Source organism: Acomys russatus, chromosome 4, assembly GCF_903995435.1.
Source record: "Acomys russatus chromosome 4, mAcoRus1.1, whole genome shotgun sequence".
Taxonomy (NCBI): Eukaryota; Metazoa; Chordata; class Mammalia; order Rodentia; family Muridae; genus Acomys; species Acomys russatus.
Genome location: NC_067140.1, coordinates 3876966 through 3894848, shown reverse-complemented (window position 1 = coordinate 3894848; position 17883 = coordinate 3876966). Strand labels below are relative to the sequence as shown.

The following is a 17883-nucleotide window of genomic DNA, read 5'->3' as shown; positions in this document are numbered from 1 at the left end:
GGTAGGTGGTAGGGCACAGTCCTGGGACAAATAACAAACTTCAAATGGCAAGGGGGAAAGGATGTGAGGCAGCACTTGGCCTGATGAATGGGGTACAGATGATGTTCTATTTGGAGAATCAGGTAATTGGAAAAATTCCTGAAGATGGGAAGAAAAACAGGTCACGTTCTTCAAAACAGTTCCCACATCTCACCAACTCTTTCTGAGAGCTGTGAGGGAGGCTATAGCACAGAAAAAGGAGGCTGGGAATGCCCACCGGATAGTGAACCCATGAGGCGGTGCAATGCCACAAAACCAGGTGTGAATAGTCCCATCAAGATCAGGAGCACTGCTCACACTATAGCCTGGCGGGCGCCAAAGAGAGCCTCTGTGCAAGAGACACCCCTGGGGGCACAGACATGCACAGTCTGAGAGATAAAAGGACACACAGAACAAGACTGTTTCAAACAGTCAAGCAGTGGCAGAGGGTTCTGCATTTCCAGAGGCGATCCACTGAATGAATTATTAGTTTGGCCAACATGCTCAAGAGAAAAGACTCACACAATGGTTTCATCCTTTCTCAGACCAATCCATGCGATGGAGATTATTTTTTGCACAAGCAAAACCAAATGAAACACCAGAGTTGGATGGTGGGTTCCAAACTAATGAAGCTGCCCAGGTTGGAAAATCTTGTCCAAAATGATCCATGATGTTTGGGAAGACATTAATTTTTTTTTTTTTTTTTTTTTTAATCATTACTGGAGATTTTACTGAAATGGTGACTTTCTTGCATTTCTGAGTATATTAACAGGTTTGATGGCTCAGGAAGGAATCCTGAGTACTGATTTTTTTGTTCCCCAAGTCTTTGTTAGGCCAATCAGTGTTACCTGAGGGTAGACGTAGGGCTCAGGTAACTGTCTGGAGGCAGGAGGAGGAAGGGCCTCCTCAGCCTACCAGTCTTCAGGCCTCTATTATGGATGGTGTGAGACACAAGTGCCTGCTGGGACCTTACTGACAGTCTGATGCAAGGAGTAGGAGGGAGCTGGTGGTATACACTGAGAAGGGGATGGGTATGCCAGCTTCAGCTGGAAGAGAAACATCTGGAAAGCCATGGAGGAGGCAGCTTGAGCTACGTCTTGTGTGCAGAGAATGATACACTAGTTCTTCCAAGGACACCTGGCAAATCCCAGAGAAGCTATGCAGCGCCTCTTGGATGCTTCCTGTCACTTCATTTCTTGCTGATGACCCAACAGCTAGTTCTTCTAATCGTCAGCTCCCTGGTACATGCATTCTGCCATGTGGAGTGGTCATCAGGGTAGGTGGAGTCTGTGGCTCAGAGTCCATTGGCATCGATGGCTGTCACAGAGGCAGGTGTTGAGGAACGTGAGGTGGTAGCTGATGTCTTGTCCAGGGCTGGGCTGGGCACGCTGCAGTCAGCAGACCTGGCTGAGCCCCGCCCTCCAGGGAGCAGTGGCCGGTTCTGGCTGTGGGGACTGTGGCCATGCAGACTCTGGCCACAGAGGCGGTGGTGCCGCTCCCAGTCCTTATGCTGGCAGAAGGAACCACAGTAGCGAGCAATATTGCAGCCACTGCACGTCTCACTGGCTTTTCGGCCACAGTTCCAGCAGTTCTGCAAGACACAGGCATCAGTTAGTGGCTGCTGAAATCTTGAGGGGCAGGCTTGCCACTGTCACTTGTCATCTGCATGAGAGAGCAAGGGCCGTGGAGCTACACGTGTGGGTGAATCCTTTGAGGATGACCTTTAACGCCTGATCCTCCTGCTTCTCCCTCCCAAATGCCAGGATCATAGGCACATGTCACTTGGCCCAGGTCTCACAACTATCTTCTGAAGACCACACATCCACATAATAAGCTTGAGCAAAGATTTTTCTATTGCTCTCAATGAAGGAACCATCTTCACCATTTTATTGATAGTATTTGGTTTTTTTTTGTTTTGTTTTGTTTTTTTTGGTTTTGAGACAGGGTTTCTCTGTGTTATCTTGGCTATCCTAGACTGCTTTGTAGACCAGGCTGGCCTTGAACTCACAGTGATCTGCCTGCCTCTGCCTCCTGAGTGCTGGGATTAAAGGTTTGTGCCACCATGCCCTGCCGAGACTTTTCTTTTCTCTAAAAAGTTCCTTTCTGGAAACCAGAATGGATGAAGAAGATGGGTGGCTGTGCTACTGTCTCCTTTGTCCTCTGTGCCTGTCATGTCATATAATAGATGGGCTGAGGGGAAACTGTAGTCTGTTCTCAAGGCCATTTAAATGGCGCTCAGGGCATTTTCTTACTACATTACATTTACTCCCTAGTAAATGCGGCATATAGTCCTGAATTCCACAGAAAGTGCCCCCTAAGAACAGTAACTCTACCACAGAATGTAAGAGCTCAGCATGGTTTACTGAGGACTCAAGAAGCAGCCATAAAAGCAGGAGGACAGTTACTACAGGACAAGTTAGTACTTTCCCCAGATGGCTGGGAGCAAAGACAGCATTTAAAGAAAGAAAGAAAGAAAGAAAGAAAGAAAGAAAGAAAGAAAGAAAACAAAACAAAACAAAAACCCCAAAACAAAAAACCAAAAGCTAGCCCTTGTGCAGTCCCAGCACTGACTCCTGATCCTTTGCTACCTCTGGGAAGAATTAAATAGTGGCATGTGAATGTTCTATTCCTGAAGACTCCCAGGATCTACTGGTAAAAGTTTTTCTTTTTCTTTCTTTTCTTTTATTATTTTTTTCCTCTCTTTTTCCCTCTTTCTTTTTTTTTTAATGTTCTAGTATGGTGAAGCTATAACAACTTAGCAAACAGCTTTCTTGCCTACAAAAACACCAGAATGGCAGAGGCCATCTCAAAGCCTGGCTATAGCACTAGTTAGGGAAGAAAGACAGCCTTCCCTCTGAAACCAGGATGTTTGACCAGAGTACAAAACAGGCCTACTGGCTCCTTCCCAGCATTGTAAGACGGGAAAACTAAAGGCCCACATGTGCTAAGGCCAGAATGTCGTCACTGGGGTCCAGATACTCCATACACAGATTCCATTAGAAAGGAATACAGAGTCCTTCTAACCCAGGCTTCTTGGGAATGTATTATTGCGATGTAAAACCTTGCCAGGACTACCAGCATCAGAGGACAGAATTAGATAACGGACATATTATGTTACGCCACCGAGGACGATACCTCAACAAAATTATGGCTCTTGTGAGGAAGAAGCCAGGAGCTGCCTACACAGGCTGCTGCTACTACAGGCTGCCTCTTCCTCCAGATATGTGCAAGGACATCTAAGAACCAGGTGAGAGCAGCAAGTCACCAACATTTCCATCCTGAGTGCCATTATTTAACAGTATCTTCATGGTGTACGGAATGTAGTAGAATAAAGCAGCCGCCAGAGGCAGCTCCTGTCTGCAGCTATAATACAGTCAGTGTCAGGAGCACTCGGACAAAGGAATGGTGTCGGCCTGCAGTTCCAGCTTCCCAGGAGGCTAAGGCCTGGGTACTATGGTGAGACAGTATCTTGAAACAAGACAAACAAACAAAAAAAGTGCATAAGTCAGGTTTGCTGATGTGTGCCCTGCATTTGGGAGGCAGGTGGTGAGTCCGGAGCTCAAGGTAAGCCTTGGCTATGTAGCAAATTCAAGGCCAGCCCAGAATGAGATCCTATCACAAGGACAACCCCTTGTGCCAAATAAAAAGACAAAATGTTTACTGTTTAGTAATGCTTCAAATGGCATTCCTCAAAACGTTGGTTGTTAGTGTGGAAAGGTTATAAACCTCCTGAGTCACTGGTCACAGAAGTCAGAACTGTGATGCTACACTTTCTTTTGTTAAGCAGAGGCCACCAGTTATGTCAGTATCTCAGGAGCCTGTATCAGAACTACCTGGGGCTTGTCAAAAACCTTGGGTCCCAACTCAGACTTCCTGTCAGCCTTGGACTACAGGAGAAAAGACTCTCCTCTTCATCATCAACTAGTTTATTGTGTTTGCCAGGAAAGTTGGAGCTGGGGACAGAACATGCCTTGTGGGAGACAAGTGACACGATACTCTTTGTCCCTCTATCTCAGGCAGGGAAGCAGGCCAGGTCTAGGGCTATGCTGAAGAGTAGAAGCTGCCATAGTTCAGATATCACAGCCAAGTCCTTATTGCCTGAAGAGTACCCGAACTGTAAACTCAGTTATCTTCCTAAGAGATACCAGGCCAATAAGACAAGGCAGCTCTGTACCTCTGTACAGAAAACTGACCCTTAAAGACCTGAAGCCAGTGTGTAAACAAGGTAGGCATAGCATGCTTCTCCCATGCCATATAGAATCTCATGAGATGGAGAAATTGCTGGTCATCAACAGGATTTTTTGATGAAATGCAAGAGAACCAGTACTTCTGGTCCAGTGCAAACTCACCAAAAGTTTAGGATGTCTGTTTTTCCTTTTGAAATGCAAGGTTGCCAGAATCCATACTGGCATGCATCTCACCTGTAGGGTACTTACTTGTTTTCCTGCTTAAAAATTATAGCTCCTACAAGTCTTATGTCTTAAAAATGACTAAAATAAGAAGGTTGATATGGTGGTGCACACCTGCAATCTGCACTCAGGCTACGGAGGCACAGGGTTGTTTTCAGTTCAAGACCAACCTGGATTACACAGTAACAAGACAGACTGGGCTATACATAAAGACCCAGTCTCAAAAATCTATAACCTTAAAAAAAAAAACCACACACACACACACACACACACACACACACACACATGAAAGTTACAAGCTAGGAGTGCTGGTTGTACACCTTTGATCCCAGCACTTGGGATCCCAGCTATCTATGAATTTGAGGACAGTCTAACAGTCAGGGTACACAGAGACCCTGTCTCAAACAAACAACACCCACCCCCAGCAAAACAAAACAAAACAAAACCCAGAAAACTGTCTTTGAATTCAAAGAAATGTGTGCACTGCAGTTCCAGCTCCTCTAAAGGAAGGCAGATGCTGGTTTCAAAGGCAGCTCTATCAACTTAGTGAGACCATGTCTCAAAATAAAAACCATAAAAGAATGGGACGCAATTAAGAGGCAGCACACAGTACTGGGGTGAAGGCTAGCCAGGGGTATAATTGGGACTGTTGTGTTTCTGCCTTTACATCTTCTCCTCCACCACCTTTTTGGGACCAGTCTTTCCCTATGAGTACTAGGCCACTTCAAACTCTAAATTCTCTTGTCTTAGCCTTCCAAACTAAAATTACAACTATGTAACACCATGTCTGGTTGCAATTGTTTTATTGTATGGAAGCATCCGGGGCTCTGAGTAGGATACTGGGAGGTCTACCTATCTGCCACGTCTGTAACTTTAGAACCATCTACCTAATGAGATTACTGACTAAAAAAACAAGTATACACACATAGCTAGGTATCCATCTGCACACAATGAGTCCGCCACATCTATAGCTGGGTATCCATCGGCATGGAACAAACCTACTCTATCATCCCTGGTCATTATCATGCAATGGGACAGACAAACTCTACTTCATAAAAGCTAAAGTGTGTGTGTGTTTGATAGAACATAATGTATACAAAAGAATGGTTTAATTATTTTGGTATATCTTAAAAAGTTTCCTGGTGTTGGCTAAAAATCCCATCATCTCATTCAAGAGTGGACTCTTCCTACCCAGCACCTCAGTGACACACAGCGGGCTTGCTCCCCTTCAGCCGCCCAGCCCAGTCTATAGCCCAGCATAGCTCTGACCTCTGTGGACTCTTCTTGTTCATTGATGACCAGGAAAGCATCTTCTGCAGCCTGCCGCTTGACATCCGCTATGGTTTGCTCCATTCGGGCTCTCTCAGTTGCAATCACTTCAAAGGCCTTTTGTTCTGCCTCAGCTACAGCCTTTTGTACTTCTGACATGGCCTGAATTTTCACCTTATTCACAGCTTCTTCTGGAAGAAAGCAACAGTAAAATCAACTGGCAGAGAAATCTTTTCCCTTCTAACCTGAAGCACTGGGGGTGGAGGCAGGGAACGGGGACCAAGGAGGTTTGGTAGGTTCTCACTAGATAGCCTAGGCTAGCCTCAAACTTGTTATAATACTCCTTACTTCTGCCTCCCAAGCAGTGAGATTGTGGGTTTGTGCACAGTATTTCTAAGATAAAATAGTGAGAACAAGATGTTCAGGGGGTGAACACGAAGCATACATTTAAATTATTCTTGTAAAAGCTCAACCAACTGGGTGTGGTGGCACACGCCTTTAATCCCAGCACTCCGGAGGCAGAGGCAGGTGGATCTCTGTGAGTTTGAGATCAGCCTGGTCTACAGAGCTAGTTCAGGACAGCCAAGACTACACAGAGAAACCCTGTCTCGAAAAACAAAGCAAAAACAAAAACAAAAAAACCTCACTCAGTGATGCAACTGTTAGGTATAAACTGGAGGTAGATGCTTGATAAAGCTGGGAGTACACAGTCTAGGAGACACCATCCATTATCTGGTAAAGTGACCAAGTACCCCAGTGGCTTAGGTGACTATCAAAACACAAGACTAGAGTTTCAGGAAAATGGTTGTCAACTCTACGGTAGGCAGGAGAGGATCAAAAAATGTTCTGAAATTTTTATTTTTTAAAGGAAATGTAAACTCCTAGAGTTGTATACAATGAGAAAAGAAAGCAACTGGGAACTGGGTGTGACTCAGGGGAGAGGGGTAAAAGGGTAGCTGGGAGGTGAGGAGTCAGGGTAGTCTGGGTGGGGTGGTAAATGACAATGGTGGTTTTATGCAATGAAATGGACACACAAAAAGATCAGGTGAGTGCGACTACTTAAGAGCCTGCAGGCATCCAGGTGCAACCAACCAGAGGAAAGTTGGAGAAACAAGGACTGCTAGCTAGGTCCAGATCCCTCCAAATGACAAGGGCTTTAGCCTAGAGAATGTGAATGCAAAATACTTCCCAGAGGCCCACAAAGAAACACAACCCAGACCCTAAGGGGATCTCTCACAGCTTGGCTCTGTCTTATATAGCACAGGCTCAAAGCAGCACTAAACTGCTCTAAACTGCTGTGTTAGAACCTCTGGAGCCCAGAGGTCCAGGACTCCCGACTCCCCATCTCAGACATCTACACAGCCCTTTACCACTTGTTAGATAGATTTTGGGTGCTTTTTACTCATTCCCCCAGGTACATTTTGCCCCCACAGTTTAAGGACAAGTTAATTAAAAACAAAAATAGTGCTGGGCAGGGGAAGCATGACTTTAACCTCAGCACTAGGGAGGCAGGGTTTGTGGCCAGCAAATTCCAGGTCAGCCAGAGCTACCACAGACACTATGTCTGGAAAAATCAAAATCAAAACCAAACAAAACCGTAGTCTGAATGGCTATCTTGCTGGAGGCTGTCTAAAGTCACAGGGAACCCTGGTCTACCAAGAGAGCTTCTGCTATTGCTGCACAGAGAAGCCCTGTCCTGAAAAACCAGTAAAAAGGAAAACCTGTTTTTGGGGGGGGGGGTGGGAGTAAAAGGAAGAGCAGAGGTGTTAAAAAGCTGTGCCACGATCAGATTCAAGACCGGAGATCTACGGAAGTACTCAATGGATACAGCGCCTGCTACAAAACTCTTAAGGCGTGGACATGGATCTGCAGAACCCACACGAAGCCTCTAACAATCCCAGCATTCCTACAGGGAGATGAGAAGTGGAAACAGAATTCCCAGGAGCATCCTGACCAGCTAGCCTGGTGTTCAGAGCAGCAAACAAGACAGAGGTTCAAACAAGGGAGAAGTCAAGGGCTGAAACTGAAGATACCCTCTGATCTCCACACTGTGCTACCCAAACACAGGAAAATCAGAATTCAGTAAATGTAGTGGCAGTGTAGACACAGTATGATACTAGCAAGGAGACCAGACAGAAATAAATTCAACTTCTGTCAAAATGGAGAAAGAGTTATGCTCAATGGAATCCGGCAGACGAGCATGAAAAGGTTTAGAAGGACTCATTCCAAACTCCTGACTTGCCAAGATCAGATGGGCAGTTCGGTCCAGGAGAGGCCAGATCAGCCAGAGGGAAAATAGGAGAAGACAACAATCCCATGAGGAGGACATTATGGACAATTTGAAAGGCTGGTTACAAACCTTTGCCTAGCATGTGGGTTCCCAGCTTGCATAAACTAGTGAGTACAGACAGACTACCAGCAGACAGATACACACCTGTTTTCTTCCAAAACTCCACAGGCACATATCCTGTTCCTGGCCTACTGGTGAATTCTCGCTGAGAATCTACACAAGAGAGATAAAGAGCAAGGTGTCAGAAGCTCTCTTTAATCAGTATTCAAAACCAAAGTTCTCATATACGCCAAGCAATACAATCCTCACCCTGACACTAAATTTCTTTAGAGATTTTTTTTATTTTGTTTTGTTTTGTTCTTCAAGACAGGATTTCTCTGTGTAGCCTTGGCTGTCCTGGACTCACTTTGTAGACCAGGCTGGCCTCAAATTCACAGCGATCCTCCTGCCTCTGCCTCCCGAGTGCTGGGATTACAGGCGTGCGCCACCACACCTGGTGACACTAAATTTCTTTTAACCAGGCTTGTTTTACCACATAGATCCAAACATGTTAGCTTGCTTAATGCAAACAAAACATATTCAGAATAAGAGCTAGCTTCAGATTATGAAACAGTATACCCTATTTTATATCAAGTATGTACATATGATGCATCTAACATTTTCTGTGGTGTTGGGGATCAAACCTAGGCCCTTGTTCCTGATAATTGCTCTACCAGTGGGTCACACAAAACTTGGGATATCATATACATAAATTCAGTGTATCTTGGCTAGGGATCTAGTGTCAGGCTCCTCTCAGTTTTGTTACTTTTAGACCAAGTGTCCCTAGGTCATTCATCATGCCCTTTAATTTTGTAGCTCAGGCAAGCCTTGAACTCATTCTCTTGTTTCTGCCTCTTGTGTAGCTGGTTCAGAATGAAAATGTCAAATCAAGTAACTGAAGGAACTCCCTTTAAATGCGAACTTAGAAAAATTTGTAAGACAACACTAACTTGTTAGTGAGCCTAAGAGAAAAGCTTAAGAAAAATGGGGATGACAACGCATTTCTATAGTATTGTCTTTCTGTGTTATATGATCTGGGACTATTTAGGGTTGGGGATAAAGTTTCAGTATGTCACAATTTAGGAGGGTTTCAAACTAAAAATCTTTCTGCCTCAGCTTCCAGAGTGCTTTTGTATGACCTTTACATAGTACAATTACTTGTAAAATAGCATTTAACTGCGCATGGTACATGTTTTTAATCCTGTGTGAAGGAGGCAAAGGCAGGCAGATCAATTTGAGTTTGAAGGCAGCCTGGTGCACATAACTAGTTCCAAACTAGCCAGGGCTACAGAGTGAGACCTGTTTCAAAAACAAAACAAAAGTTGCTCTTAAAAAAAAACACTGCCTGGAAAAAAAAAAAAAAAACACTGCCTGGCCTACATAGCAAGTTCTAGGTCAACCAGGGCTATACAGTGAGACCCTGTCACTTACTCAGAAAGTGATAGAGAGATGGCTCACTAGGTAACTACAGGTAACTTAGCCATGCAAGCTGGATGAAGTAAGATCACTGGAGCCCAAATAAAGGAGAATGAAAGAATCAACTCCTAATAGTTTCCTCTGACCACCACAGGTACACTATTGCACACTTAACCCACACACCAGACAGGTAAATAAGCGTCAATACATACAATTTTAAAAACAATAAAACATAACAACATTTTTAAAACTTAAAAAAAAAGGGCAAGGTCTACATAACCCTGAATTTCCTAGACTCTCCACGTAGACTAGGGTACCCTCTGCCTCCAGAGTGTTTGGATTGAAGTCGTATACTACCATGCCAGGAAAAAGACTTTTCTTTTAAAGGATTTATATTTGATTTTCATTATGTATAGAGTGTTGAGTCTACCCAGGGCAGGTGTCTGCTTAGGTGACATTTTCTGAGGCTGATGGTACAGGAGTTCTAAGCCACCTAAAGTCTTGCCCTCTGGAAGAGCAGTCAGCGCTCTTTTTTCTTTGGTTTTTCGAGACAGGTTTCTCTGTGTAGCCCTGGCTGTCCTGGACTTACTTTATAGACCAGGCTGACCTCGAACTCACAAAGATCTGCCTGCTTCTGCCTCACGGGTGCTGAGATTAAAGGTGAGCACCTCCATGCCTGGCACTGAGCCATCTCTTTAGCCCCTTCCCTACCCTTCTTTCCCTGTTGTTCCTTTCAGATAGGGTCTTATGAACCCCAGGCTAGCACCAAACTTCCAAAACTCTGGTCTCTACCTACCAAATGCTGGACTCACAGGTGTGCCCTAAGGCCACATTCAGTGTATGTGGTACTAGAGATGACCCAGGGCTTAGTGCATGCTAAATAAACACTGTGTCAACTGAACTATATCCCAGACAAATGATACAATTTAAATCAGACAGGTTGGTGTCTCAAAATCTTAATAGGAAACACTGGGATCCATGAAGCACTAAACCTAAAGTGACTAGGATTTATCATACAAATTGTCCATTTTGAGAATGAAGTGCTAGTAATGATTATGACAGGTCACAGAGACAAGTAACTGTCTCAGGTACATTACATAAATGGTCATCCTAGCTAGATTCTCAAGTTAAGGGTTTGTACAGAGCAGAGAAAGTACATAGCAATGCTTTAGTGAGTGCTGTTAGCTTGCACTCTGCCACCTCAGCTGCACACATGCACACCTGAGGATGGAATGTATGTGACCTCTAAGTTGCTGCAGGGAATATTTGTAAGGGCTCAGATTTGCAAGTTACCTGAGAATTAGCCTTGCCTCTTTTTTGAAGTTTTTAATGAAGGTGTGTGTGTGTGTGTGTGTGTGTGTGTGTGTGCGCGCGCGCATAAGTTGTTTGTTTCTTCATATACCAGGTATCCCACATAAAATGATGCACTTGATGGTTAGCTCAAGAGTCAGCCAGGCGGGGGGGGGGGGGGGGGGGGAGGAATGGGAGGATACAAGGGATGGGATAAACATTGAGGTGTAACAAGAATAAATTAATAAAAAAAAAAAAAAGAGGAAAAAAAAAAAAAAAAAAAAAGAGGAAAAAAAAAAAGAGTCAGCCAGGCCTGTCAATGAAGAGGGAGAATGAGAGCCCTTAGCTATTTAGGATAGGACACAAATTATTAACGCTGGCATTTGTCCAAATTTTTCTTCCAGTCCTTTTAAGACTAACAGCTGTCTTGCATAGAAAATGCTAGCACTGTCTTAAGAAATTCATTCTCCTTGATGAACATTTGGGAACTTTAAGTGGGTGGGTGGAGAAGAGTGTGGTCACAGATGGCCTGTCATTCAGCTGTGCCTTTGGATAGGGCATTTTTTCAGCTTCTGGGGAAAAGTGAAGGAACATTCTGAAAGGATAACTCTGGCTTCCTGGATGTATCCTGTTCATCTCTGCTGCTTCAGCTTTGTCTAAGCTAATCTTTTGAAGGTGGCCACCTGGAAGTGGAGGGTAATTGAGGAAAGAAAGCAAATTGGGCTAAATACCTTCAAGAAGGGATACGGTGAGCACAGCCGTTCCTAGCTGTGATGTAACATTCCTAGTTGGTACTCTTTTCTTCTTTCTTACTGATCGTTTGTACTTCTGGGATAAACCCAGGTCACACTGCTCAAGCTGTACAAGTGCTCACCACTAAGCTACACTCAGTCAAAAGTTTCTATGTCACCCATTGTTTCTGGCTATTAGTATCCTTCTCCATAGAAGGCTGAATTTTCTTCCTCAAGGCATGCTACAGAAGCTCATGCTCTTGCCTTCAAGCCCTCCTAAACCTTTCTATATTGGAAACGGGCACAACAAAATCATAGGATTTTCTGGGGGTGGTTGTTCATCTTATAATCTCAGCAGAGGCAGAACTGAAGCAAGTTTGGGATCAACCTGGGCTACAGAGTGAGACCCATCTTAAACACCAATCCAGAAAATAAACAACAACAAGAACTGTTTGAATGTGCCCTTGTTTAATAATATATGATAGGGGGCCCTGCCCTATCACCTAAAGAAGGAATTCTGCAGAATAGCAAAACCCACAGATGGACACAGGTCATTCTTGATTTCCCCATGCAGTCTATTGTAATTCAACTGCAATGATAGAGCATAAAGCAAAGTTGGTTAGCTGAAATGTGCAGTTTCTGAATGTGGCAGGTCCAGACAAGCTCTGGGTTTCTTTCCCAGACCCTGTGCATCCTTCGTAGACAGATGAGCTTACTTCCCTGAGTCTGTGAGCAGCAAATAAGTCAAACCCTACGGGAGGAATTATGGGAAGCACAGTTGATAGCCAGCAGGTCAGAACATGAATAAAATAACCCAGGGCTTATGACTCACATCTAGCATGGCGGGGAGGAGTCAGAAGGATAGTTCAATAGGTAAAGGCCTTTGCATCAGAGGCTGAAGACCAGACTTTAATTGTTTAATCCCTGGAACCTATATATTGTGTGAAGAATCTTGTAAATCATCCTCTGACCTACACACACATCTCAATGTAAAAAAACAAAACAAAAAGATTAAACATAAAGGGGATGGTAGGAGGAGATAACCAACTACCTGCCTCCACAAGCATATCTTTCTCCCTCTCACATCTCTCTCTCTCACTCTCCCTCTCTCCCTCCCCCCCCCCCACACCACTAAATAAATGTAGTTGAGCATGGTGGTACACACCTTTGATCCCATAGGGGGCTGAGGCAGAAGGATTGAGTTCAGCTTAAGCTACACAGTAAAAATCTCAAAAGCCAAACCAATAAAACATCACAGAACAAACAAAAACAATAGACTCAATTTTAGGTAGGGTGAAAAGCTGCCATTCTTTTTAGGCTCCCTCTTTATCCTTACCATTGCTGAGAGAATCTGTGCTCCCTGGGCTTTGCTGCCTAGAAACCAGCTCAGTCCCAGTTTTCCTCAACTCTGTGTTTTCATTAAACCGCCTTTTCCAATAGTTGAGTTCTTCACGATCAGATTCCTGACAGCGTCTCAGAACTGCCATAGAGCGCCTCGTTTTCTCTACCATTTCCATAATGCAATTCAGGGCCTGAACCAGACAGAAGGTGAAGGCAGAGAAGAGATGAGAAATTTAGACAAGGAACACTGAAAGTCAAGGATGGGTAAACAACCAGAAGAAAGGGGAAAGGGGAGGGCTCACAGAGTTTACAATCATAGGAATAAAGTTTACATTTCAAAGTTATTTTTCTACCTTGTTTTTGTTTTGTTGTTGTTTTTAGTTTTTCAAAACAGGGTTTCTCTGTGTAGCCTTGGCTGTCCTGGGCTCACTTTGTAGACCAGGCTGGCCTCGAACTCACAGAGATCCTCCTGCCTCTGCCTCCCGAGTGCTGGGATTACAGGTGTGCGCCACCATGCCAGACTCTACCTTGTAGTTTGCTTAAACTAGACTTGTTTATTTTACGTGTATGAATGTTGGTCAGCACAAATGCATGCGCCTATGTGTGTGCCGGGTGCCCTCACAGGTCAGGGGAGAGAGTAGGATCCTCTGGAACTAGAGTTCCTGATGGTTATGAACCACCATGTGGATGCTGAGAAGCAAACCTGGGTCTTCTGCAAGAGCAGCAAATGTTCTTAACCAGAGTCATCTCTCCCATCCCTCTTAACCCTTGTTACTTTATATATATAGCTATCATTCCTTATTCATAGAGGTATTGGTTCCAGAACCCTCCAAGGACACTAAAAGTCACCAATGCTCCAATTCCCTTATATAAAATGCGTGGCATTAGCATAGAACCTATGCACAACTTCCCACACAGTTAAGTCATTTCTAGATTATAGTACATAATGATTTTTTAAAAGTGCTTAAAGGGGCCAGCTACATGGCTTAGCAGGTAGCGGTACCTGCTGCCCTCTGGAACCCACAGGTTGGAGGAGAGAGCTGATTCACTGTGGTACTACATACCACCATACATCCAGGCAGACACAGAGTACATACACACCACAATACAGACAGATAGAAAATAAGCGATTAAAAAAAGAGAGATGAACAAACAAACAAAAACCTGATGGTTTCTAAGTTAAGAGGGCTTAATGAGTAAAGAGTTTCTCACAAAGCCTGAGTACCTGGTAATGTTAGATAAAGCTAGATTTTTTTTTTTTTTTTTTGGTTTTTCGAGACAGGGTTTCTCTGTGTAGCCTTGGCCATCCTGGACTCACTTTGTAGACCAGGCTGGCCTCGAACTCACAGCGATCCGCCTGCCTCTGCCTCCCGAGTGCTGGGATTAAAGGCGTGCGCCACCACGCCCGGCCACGCTAGATGTTTTTATAACAATGTAATCTGGGGCTTCGAAGACTGCCCAGTGGTTAAGGGAACTTGCTGCTCTTTCAGAGGAGCCTGGCTCAGCACCTATCAAACTTCAGTTCCAAGAGATCTGACACCCTCTTGTGGCCTCTGACACACACAGACACACATACACGTACACAGAGTACCTGCAGTAAGAATGAGGTCAAATGATGACCCTATCTGAGGTAAGGGCCAGGGCCAGCCACCACTCAAGAAGGATAGGACACAATAAGCAATTTTAAAGTAGGCATTACTATTTTCAGGGAGAAAGGATACGCTGTTCTGACAGGAAAGAACATAAGGATATCGTCTGCACTAGCATGCTAATTCTTATTTGGACTTGTTTAAATCTCCATGGGCCACATCCTATGATAATCACTTTATATACTATTACAAACTATGCCAAAATAAAGATTACACTATTTTAGTATGTGTGTTCTTGTGTGTCTGTTTGCGCACAATCCATGGAGCATGAGTGGAAATCAGAGAACAACTTTGAGAATCTGTTCTTTTCCTCCAACAAGCGGGTCTCAAGTGCCTTTGCTCACTGAGCCATCCTAACAGAATTTTTTTTTAAAAGAAAAACCAAAACTAAAAGAAGCACAATAACCCAGCTCACAAAGGCAACTAGTGAAAAAACTGAAACTTTTTGTTTGTTTTGTTTTGGTTTTTGAGACAGGGTTTCTCTGTGTAGCCTTGGCTGCCCTGGACTCACTTTGTAGACCAGGCTGGCCTCGAACTCACAGAGATCCGCCTGCCTCTGCCTCCTGACTGCTGCAATTAAAGGTGTGCGCCACCATGCCCGGCAAAAAGCTGAAACTTTTGCTATCTATTACATGACTAGTTGGTTTAGGAACTGTCAAGATCAGCCTACCACCAAGATTTGGGAGTGATTTTGCAGCCCTTAACCTGAGCAAGTGGTGAATAAAACAACTTCTGTTAAAAAGTCATGTTCACTTCAAGCACACATGAACTACTGGTAGCATTAAGAATTAAGAGCTTCAAGCCCAGTGTGGTGGCACATGCCTTTAATCCTAGTACTTGGGAAGCAGAGGCAGGCAGTCCTATGCCAACCTGGTCTACAAAGCCAGTCCAGGACAGCCAACTCTACAAAGAGAAACCCTGTCTCGAGGAGGGGGGCGGGGAGAGAAAAAAAAAAAGAATTAAGAGCTTCAAGGTGGGCGTGGTGGCGCACGTCTGTAATACCAGCACTCGGGAGGCAGAGGCAGGTGGATCTCTTCGAGCCCAAGGCCAGCCTGGTCTACAAAGCGAGTCTAGGACAGCCAAGGCTACCCAGAGAAACCCTGTCTTGAAAAACAATATAAAAAATAAAAACAAATTCTTTATTATTATTATTCTATTTGTGTCTGTTTTTTCTTTTCTTCTTTTTTTATTTTTTATTTAATTCTTTTTTCAGATTACAACTCAACTGTTATCCCATCACTTGTATCCTCTTGTTCCTCCCTCCCTCTCGCTTTCACCCTATTCTCCTCCCCTAGGTCTAAGACCGAGGAGGACTTCCTCCCCCACTATATGGTCATAGGCTATCAAGTCTCATCTTGGTAGCCTGCTTATTCTTTCTTTGAGTGCCATCAGGCCTCCCCACCAAGGAGAGTTGGTCAAATATGGGGCGCCAGAGTTCATGTCAGAGTCAGTCCCTGCTCTCCACATACCTGTGGAGAGCGTACTGTCCATTGGCTAGATCAGAGTAGGGGTTGTCCTTGGTTAGTGCAATAGTTTGAGCAGACCCCCCTGGGCTCCGATCCAGAGTGTGTTGTTTTTCAAGACAGGGTTTCTCTATGTAGCCTTGGCCAGCCTGGACTCACTCTGTAGACCAGGCTGGCCTCTAACTCACAGAGATCTGCCTGCCTCTGCCTCTTCCTCCAGAGTGCTGGGATTAAAGGTGTGCACCACCACACCTGGCAAATTCTTAATTCTTAAGAGCTTCCAAAGCTACACAGAGAAACCCTGTATTGAAAAATGAGAGAAAGAGAGAAAGACAGAGAAACAGAATGAATGAGAACGAATATATATCTAACTAGGAGCTCAACGCAGTGGTGCATGCCCAAATAGGAAAGTAAAAAACAAAAGTGGGTGGGCAAAATGGTTCAGTATGCATAGGGTGCTTGCTGGCAAGCCAGATGAACAAATAGCTGCCTCTTAATCGCCACATTCATGTCATGGTATGTACATGAATGTGCATGCATGTAAGCACATAAACACACAGATACATAATAAACATAAGAACCATCAGACATCAAACCCACAAACCACCAAAACAAACAAACAAAATTAGTGAAACAAACCATAAGGATTCAAAAGTAAAGGGGACTTGGGGAAATCAAACATGCTGGGATTCTTACATGGTCAAGATGTTTCCATTCATCAGCCCACTCCCTTTCTGTCAAACGGTGGTCTACCAGCTCATCTTGATAACCTCCATTGAGACCTATTAGAAATAAGAAATTACATTGAAAGAATACAGAGCAGCCAGGCAGTGCACACTTGTAGTCCCAGTACTTGGGAGGAAGAGGCAGGTGGTCCTCTGAGTTTGAAGTCAGCCTGGTCTACAATGCCAGGACAGCCAAGCCTACAAAGGGAAACCCTGTCTCAAAATAAGCAAATAAATGGAAAAAAATACAGAGCAGCTGAATTCTATCAAGTATACACTCAGTTGTGTCAGCTTAGAGCACACTACTAAGTGAATAGTTGCCATAACTGGTGTGAGGCCTACAAAACGACGCAACCAATAAAGAGTTAGTATTCAGAGCAGCTAACTCAAGGAACTGGAAGATATATAGTTTAGTGGCAGAACTATTAGGCCCTGTGTTCCATTCCCAATACTTGGGGATATTTCCCAAATACTTAAGAATTGGCAAATATCACAAACGAAGAACAATCACAAGATGCAAAAGGAAGTACGGACAGTGAATTTTCTAAGTAGTCAGCGGTTATGTCTTTTTCCTTTGTTTACAAAGCATTTCATATCCAACACTGTAGAAAAATAAAATAGCAGAATTACTCTGTTAGCTTTGTGGTGGCGTGAATAAGAATGAGCCCCATAGGCTCAGATATCTGAATGCTTGGTCATCAGAGGAGTACTATTTGAAAGGATTAGGAGGTGTGGCCTCATTAGAGAAAGGATGTCACTGTGGGTAGGCTTTGGGGTTTCAGAAGCCCAAGCCAGGCCCAGTGGTCTCTCTTACTGCTGACTTTGGATCTGTATATCTTTCTACAGCACCATGCTTGCCTGCCTGCTGCCATGCTGATAACGGACTAAACCTCTGAAACTGTAAGCAGGCCCCAGGGAAATGCTTTTCTTTTATAAGAGTTGCTGTGGTTACAGTATCTCTTCACAGCAACAGCGCACTAAGATTGTGTTGTAGCACACATCTGTAACTCCACTACATTCAAAGTCGAGGCAGAAGAACTAGAGTTTTCTCTACCCCTGAGTTACACTGTAAAACTCTCTATTTTTCAGTGCTATCTTCTAAGTATTAGTACATTTTATTGTCAATACTTTAAAAATACATATATATATTGTAATGACTATTGACTCTAGAATTATGGGTCTACTATAGGCTATAGCATCCAAAGATTTCATTTTAGGAGAATAAAGGGGAGTGGACTTATTG

At 44.0% G+C, this 17883-nt stretch overlaps 1 protein-coding gene across 3 annotated transcripts in view; it reads right to left on the bottom strand.

Annotated features, from left to right (window-relative positions):
* Nucleotides 1-720: 720 nt before the first annotated feature.
* Cbfa2t2 (CBFA2/RUNX1 partner transcriptional co-repressor 2) overlaps nucleotides 721-17883 on the bottom strand; it is a 96646-nt gene continuing 79483 nt past the window's right edge. The window contains exons 7-11 of one of the 3 annotated variants that reach the window (XM_051143555.1): nucleotides 16612-16697; nucleotides 12799-12994; nucleotides 8131-8199; nucleotides 5697-5887; nucleotides 721-1609 (exon numbers count right to left, since the gene is read on the bottom strand). In XM_051143555.1, the coding sequence (XP_050999512.1) occupies nucleotides 1313-1609; nucleotides 5697-5887; nucleotides 8131-8199; nucleotides 12799-12994; nucleotides 16612-16697 (839 nt within the window). In that variant the 3' untranslated portion in view covers nucleotides 721-1312. Of the gene's footprint in view, nucleotides 1681-5696; nucleotides 5888-8130; nucleotides 8200-12798; nucleotides 12995-16611; nucleotides 16698-17883 lie in introns of all 3 variants that reach the window. The other 2 variants (XM_051143556.1, XM_051143557.1) reach the window with 2 other exon arrangements.